Here is a 6,979-nt window from a genome sequence, read left to right on the forward strand (position 1 = left end):
GTTTCGAGCACCAAGAGGCTAACTCGTCGGCTTGGTTATCGATCTCTTGTTTCTTGCCCTAAGCCGCCACCGGGTTGTCCCCTTATATACACGGGTTGACGCCTGGTGGCCTACAGAGTCCCGGCCGGCTCATAAATCGTGTCCGGCTCGGTGACTTCTTTTACATGCCTTTCTTTACAAGTCTTTCCTTACATACGGCGGTTTACAATATTGGGCCTTAAGCCGCCTCTAGGCCTTTTCGGCCTTCTGTAAGATTTGATAAACTATCATCTTAATGTTTACTAGGCTTCCTTTGTAACCCGCCATTGGGGCTGACCCGGCCCCTCCTGGGCGGGTCATAACTAATAGCTATATCCCCAACACTATGACTATGAGATTATGCAACCCCCGAATACCGGAGGAACACTTAGTGTGCTATCAAACGTCAAAACATAACTGGGTAACTATAAAGATGCTCTAAAGGTGTCTCCGATGGTGTTTGTTGAGTTGGCATAGATCGAGATTAGGATTTGTCACTCCGTCTATCAGAGAGGTATCTCTAGGCCCTCTCGGTAATGTACATCACTATGAGCCTTGCAAACAATGTGACTAATGACTTAGTTGCGGGATGATGCATTACGGAACGAGTAAAGAGACTTGCCGGTAACGAGATTGAACTAGGTATGATAATACCGACGATCGAATCTCGGGCAAGTAACATACCGATGACAAAGGGAACAATGTATGTTGTTATGCGGTTTGACCGAAAAAGATCTTCGTAGAATATGTAGGAGCCAATATGAGCATCCAGGTTCCGCTATTGGTTATTGACTGGAGATGTGTCTCGGTCATGTCTACATAGTTCTCGAACCCGTAGGGTCCGCATGCTTAACGTTCGATGACGATTTGCATTATGAGTTATGTGATTTGATGTACCGAAAGTTGTTCGGAGTCCCAGATGAGATCATGGACATGACGAGGAGTCCCGAAATGGTCGAGACGTAAAGATCGATATATTGGAAGGCTATATTCGGACATCGGAAAGGTTCCGAGTGATTCGGATATTTTTCGGAGTACCGGAGAGTTACGGAAATTCGCCGGGGAAGTAATGGGCCTTAATGGTCCATACGGGAAAGGAGAGAAGGGCCTCAAGGGGTGGCTACGCGCTCTCTATGGGCTGGTCCGAATTGGACTAGGGAGGGGGCGGCGCCCTCCTCTTTCCTTCTCTCCCTCTTCCCCTTCCTTCTCCTACCCCAACTAGGGAAAGGGGAAACCTACTCCTACTAGGAGTAGGAATCCTCCTTGGGGCGTACCATAGAGAGGGCCGGCCCTCCCCTCCTCCACTCCTTGATATACGAGGGAGGGGGCACCCCATAGACACACAAGTTGATAATTGTCTTAGCCGTGTGCGGTGCCCCCTCCACAGATTTCCACCTCGATCATATCGTTGCAGTGCCTAGGTGAAGCCCTGCGCCGGTAGCTTCATCATCACCGTCACCACGCCGTCGTGCTGACGAAACTCTCCCCCGACCTCAGCTGGATCTAGAGTTCATGGGACATCACCGAGCTGAACGTGTGCAGATCGCGGAGGTGCCGTATCTTCACTGCTAGGATCGATCGGATCGTGAAGACGTACGACTACATCAACCACGTTGTCATAACGCTTCTGCTTACAGTCTACGAGGGTACGTGGACAGCACTCTCCCCTCTCGTTGATATGCATCACCTAGATGGATCTTGCGTGTGTGTAGGAATTTTTTTAAAATACTGCATTCCCCAACATACCAATATCCCAAAATCCAATATTTTCGTATTTTAAAACTTCTAGCTTGAGTATCATGTTTTTAAGGAGGTTGTTAAGAGGATTTAGGAGTAGGAAGTTGAGGAAACCAATAGTGCAAAGCCGAAGAAAGGACCTGAAATTTTTGGCCCAAAGGTCTTTCAAATTTAACTAATACTATCAAAGCTGCAAAAAAAACTATTATGGGACACCATAGAGGAATACAAGAACCTTACAACCATTAAGCTTAATGGTAGAGATATAATCAAATTCCCCTTCTCAAGCTATGTTCTTGCTAGACAATCTATCTATATCAATATAAAAAAACCCAAAAGGGGAGATCCAATTAATCTCAGCCATCAAAACATGTCAATCCAACGACCTAGATTGCTTCAATATCGAACGCTCAACACGTTAAGCGTGCAGTTAATTTCATGCCAAATATAATGCTAATCATATAATAACACACAAATAATATCCTACTTAATATCCGCATGCACTTAATATACTTCCAAATTAACGTGCATTGCACTTAATATACTTCCAAATTAACGTGCATTGCACGTACACATTGACTAGTTTGAAGTAGAAAGCCACTATCAAATGGGTTAAAATAGGTGATGAGAACACAAAGTTCTTTCATGGCAAAGCCACTATTAAATATAGGTAGAATCACATTTCCATGTTGCAAAATGATTTGGCAATGAGCATCATGACCTTGTGGAGGGCTTTCAAAGATATATTAGACAATCCTTTCCCACTTGTTCTCCCGCAAAAAAAAAATATTTTCCCACTTGTTCCATGCTTGATTTGAAATATTTGGTGCAAAGGGTGGATAATCTACAAGATCTTGATGCCCCTTTCACCAAAAAAAGGAATTTATGATGTGGTTATGCAGCTTCCCTCCGATAAAGCCCCGTCACCAGATGGTTTCAATGGTGCATTCATCAAGGATTGTTGGAACATTATTTGCTAGGATTTTTACAACCTTATTGAGGATTTTTACTAAGGAAAAGTGAACATCTGGAGCATTAATTCCTCCATCACCCTTGATGCTAATGACTTGGACCCATATATCTGTTAAATTGCTCCATAAAGAACATTACCAAAATCCTAGCTAATAGATTGTAGAAGGTCATTCTCAAATTGGTCCACATTAATGAATACGATTTTATCAAGATAACCATTCAAAACTGCTTGGTCTGGGCTTATGAACATATATATCCCAATGCCATCACTCCAAGAAACAGATCCTGGTGGTTAAGTCAAGTTTTGAAAAAGTTGTTGATCTTATTGAGCACAATACCATCGTGGATATTCTCAAAGCTAAAGATTTTGGCCCTGGATGGCTCATTTGGATACACATGATCTTCAAATAAGGCACTCCTGCTATATTGCTCAATGAGTTCCATAGGAGTTAGAGAAGGAGACCCCCTTTCTCCTCTGCTCATTGTCCTTGCTGCTAACCTGGTACAGTCAATATGCAATGAAGCTATGGATCACCACCAACCCATCAAAGTAATTTTACAATCATCCTCAAGAACTGATTATCAGTGATGCAATATGTCGATGACACCATCTTGGTTTTAACTGCATAAGAAATGCAAGTCATATAAGCTAAATTTCTTCCCATGCACTTTGCCTCCCACACTGGATTAAAGGTTAACTACAACAAATACGTGCTTGTTCCATTTAATGTTCAAAGTGTCATGATTAGGCGCTCTGGGATGCTCGCAGGGAACCTTCCCTTTCACTTACCTAGGTCTGCCCATGAGTCTGGACAAGCCAAGGATTGAGGATTTCACTGTTCTCATGCAAAGGGATTGAAAGAAGATTAGCTGGTTGTTTGACTTTTTGTCTTATGATGGAAGACTGCTTCTAGTCAAATCTTTCTTCTCTTCCTTGCCCACCTTCTTCATGTGCTCACTAGCTCTGCCTATTGTCGTGGTTGATCAAATTAACAAATATTTTGACACACTACATTTAGAGAAAAATTGACATAGAAGGTAAAGTGGATGTATCTTGATGATGAACCTAATATGCAGCATAATAGACACCTAGTGTGCACTTTTATATCAATTTTTCTCTAGTCAAATCTTTTAGGTGTCGATAGTTTATCTTATAAATTTGGTCAGACATAGACATGTTTGACTCTAGAAAACCTAATATGCACTACATTGTGGAACGAAATATGACCCGATTTTAAGGAACATCTGGCTAATAATTTCAGTGGAATTGCAATCATGCTACAGTCTGGCAAATCGAGTCACAGACACTGAGCTAATTTTGGTCCTATAGGCATAGCTGGATACAGGATTTCCGATGAAATGAACTGGTCACAGGATAGTTGTAGGAGAGGACATGAGGAGAAAGACAAAGACTACACAGTTCTTTAGAAACTACATTCATTCTGAACCGGCAACCAACCAATTACTGAAACATCCTTATGTCTGAATCGGTAGTTCTGAGTTCTAAAGTTAATTATAATTAAGTATATCATTTCTGCATAGTCCAGATAAGAGAAACATAATCTGTGTCTGGAATAAATTTGCACGAGGCACTTGCTGGAGGCAGCAGTGTCCATGGTGTTATGAATTTATTTAAACTTTATGATCCAGATAACCACCACCGAGGATAAACAGATTCTATTGTAGTTAATTTTATATTTTCCCTATTTCAGGCATAAATTGTATTTAAGTTGATAACCTGTCACAGCTTGGATACCTATACATCTGATTTCCAGGCTACGGCATCAAGGAGGACAAGTTGAACCCAAGGAACTAGGATGAGTGGCTGGATTAGTTGATGCTTAGGATTTAGATAATAATACCACTCAACACTCAAAGAACTGGAATCATGTAATGTATATGTTATGTAATTGGGTGGTGAGGAGAACCATTGCATTCAATATTATTAGCATCATGAAAGTTTAAGCACTGAAGAAAATTATGTTTAGTATACCCGGATACCATCATCCGCTGCTGGCACAACAAATATCATATGTGATGTATCTTTAAGCCAATGAGAAATGTGAAAAAAGAAGAGTCTCAGCAAGTGAGAAGTACTATCCTAGAGAAATCTACAATGTGACAAAAATGAACCTCATGTGCAGCATCACGCTGTATGCAATACCTAGACTTCAGATGGTGTCTTTGCATCGATGGACAGCGCGTGCAGCCCACTCTTGAGCTCATCCTGCAGGAGATCATACACAGCCCTGTGTCTCTTGAGCATGCTCTTCCCCTCAAACTCCTTGGACACCACCCGCACATTGAAATGCGTCTCTCCATCGCTACCTGCTACCCCGGCATGCCCACTGTGTTGATACGAGATGTCCTCAATCTTGAGCTCCAGTGGTGAAAGCCCTCTCTCCAAACTATCCCTTATCCTCTCCTTCCTCCCACCTCCAAGGCTGCCATTTCCTTCCACAACAGCAGCCAGTTCCTCCTCGAATTCCTCCTCCTCAGGCCTCTCCGCCTCTGAACTCTCATGCGCTTGCCCACCGAAAGCCTCAAACTGAGGCTCCTCCTTCTCCACGGCAGGCGTTTCAGTACGCTCCTGGCGGATTTCTTGGCCGCCAGTCACCTCCTGGCCCGCAGCGATTTCCAGCGCCTTGAGCTTCATGAGGTTGATCATGTTGAGCAGGCCGCTGTTCCGGGAGGGCGAGAGGCTCTGCCTGATCCCGAGCATCTCGATGAACTCGACGGGCACCATGGCGACGTCCCTGGCGGGCGCGCCGGAGAGGCCGAGCACGAGCAGCGCGGCGAGGCCCTTGGTGAGCTGCGCGTCGGAGTCGGCCTGGAAGCTGACGCAGCCGGGGGCCTCCGCCTCCGGCGCGGCGTGGACCCAGACCTGGGAGACGCAGCCCCGGACGCGGTTGGCGTCGGACTTGAGCGCCGGGTCCATGGGCGGCAGGCGGGCGGCGTAGGCGAGGAGCTGCTTGTAGCGGGTGCGCTCGTCGGGCACGGACTGGAAGAGCGCGATGATGTCCCTGAGCGCCGGGGGGAGCTGCGCCGGGTCGACGGGGGCGGGGGCGGAGGAGGAGGTGGAGGGGGTCGGGGAGGCGGCGGACCTGGCGGCGAGGCGCTGGAAGGAGACGGGGCGGGAGAGGGTGAGCAGGTGGGGCCTGGACAGGAGCGGCCTGGAGAGGGGCGAGGAGGAGAGGAGGCGGAGCGGGGCGGAGGTGGCGGCCGCGGACGCCATGGGTGGCGGCGGAGGAGGGGTGGCGATTGGGGAATCAGAGGTCGGGTTGGGTTTCTTCTCTTGCCCCGGCGTCCGGAAATTGGAGAGGCCAATAGCTTTTCTTTCTCTCTTTGATTTGATTTTGTTCTTCTCCTGGAGATGGAAGAAAAGGTCTAGGCCATGGAATCAATCGACGTGGCTGTTCACGAATGTGCGCGTGCGCATGGAGACAGGCCCTTCATGTTTTTTTTCTTCTTTTAGAAATTGTTTATTCAAATCACGAATCAGTACAGAGTAGGTGACCCTTACGAGCACACTGAAACGCAAAAATAAAGGACCATGAATACCTAAAGTACCCTAAGACAACCATAACACAAGAAAATCTCCGGAGCCCTGTGTCATTATCCCTGAATTTTGAAAGAAAACCCCTGCAGCAGAAGGATATGCAACCAGTTGCAAACAGGTCATCATCTTCGACTACGATACAATTGCCGCCACGTTGCTTTCTCCTTTCTTGACATCAGCGCTGAGAAGGCATGGACATCAATCCAACACACCTGCAACAGTCGTCGCCATCTTTGGCTTTGAGTACCGCGAAAAGTGTCCCTTCCGGAAGGAAGAGAACTCGAGTCATCCGACCGGTCCAGCACCGCGGCCGGGACATCCACCCGGGCAAAGCAGGATCTCCCACCAGCATCAGCGCAGAGGAAGGAGAAGAACAGCAGCAGCAAATCGTACCAACAAGGAAGAAGAAAGGTCTTCGTCTCCCTACCTCCATCGCCCATCTGAGGATCCGAACGGCCAGTGCCGATGGACCTCCAATCACCATAGTCCGCGACCTCGATGAGATCCGGGGATCCCCAACACCGCTGGCTCCTAGACAAAGCCAAAAGCCTCACCTGACCGCGAACGGAGCCCAGAGAAACTTATTCCGACGCGACACCATCCCAACAGCCTCGGCAGCGTCTCCCTTAACCCTAACCCTACCACACACCAGCCTAGTGAACAGACCGAGGTTCCCCCTCCCTTCCGCCACCG

At 46.9% G+C, this 6,979-nt stretch overlaps 1 protein-coding gene across 3 annotated transcripts; it reads right to left on the reverse strand.

Moving 5' to 3' along the window:
- Window positions 1–2,897: 2,897 nt before the first annotated feature.
- LOC125509053 (sufE-like protein 1, chloroplastic/mitochondrial) lies at window positions 2,898–6,102 on the reverse strand. 3 transcript variants are annotated; one of them, XR_007283936.1, is made up of 3 exons: window positions 4,892–6,102; window positions 3,518–3,695; window positions 2,898–3,349 (listed from the first exon to the last, which is right to left on the reverse strand). XR_007283936.1 is itself a non-coding variant. In XM_048673928.1 (2 exons), exon 1 carries the CDS (start codon window positions 5,960–5,962, stop codon window positions 4,892–4,894), a length of 1,071 nt encoding a protein of 356 aa, XP_048529885.1. In that variant the 5' UTR covers window positions 5,963–6,101; the 3' UTR covers window positions 2,898–3,226. The 3 variants fall into 3 exon arrangements, 2 of the variants coding, with proteins under 2 accessions (XP_048529885.1, XP_048529884.1); XM_048673928.1 differs by lacking the exon at window positions 3,518–3,695 and having other exon boundaries at window positions 2,898–3,226; window positions 4,892–6,101; XM_048673927.1 differs by lacking the exon at window positions 3,518–3,695 and having other exon boundaries at window positions 4,892–6,101.
- Between the last annotated feature and the right edge of the window lie 877 nt (window positions 6,103–6,979).

This window comes from Triticum urartu, chromosome 5 (assembly GCF_003073215.2).
Source record: "Triticum urartu cultivar G1812 chromosome 5, Tu2.1, whole genome shotgun sequence".
NCBI lineage: Eukaryota > Viridiplantae > Streptophyta > Magnoliopsida > Poales > Poaceae > Triticum > Triticum urartu.

Bases quoted from the DNA above. Each gene is read 5' to 3' on its own strand.
- LOC125509053 (XM_048673928.1), bottom strand. From the start codon at position 5,962: ATGGCGTCCGCGGCCGCCACCTCCGCCCCGCTCCGCCTCCTCTCCTCC.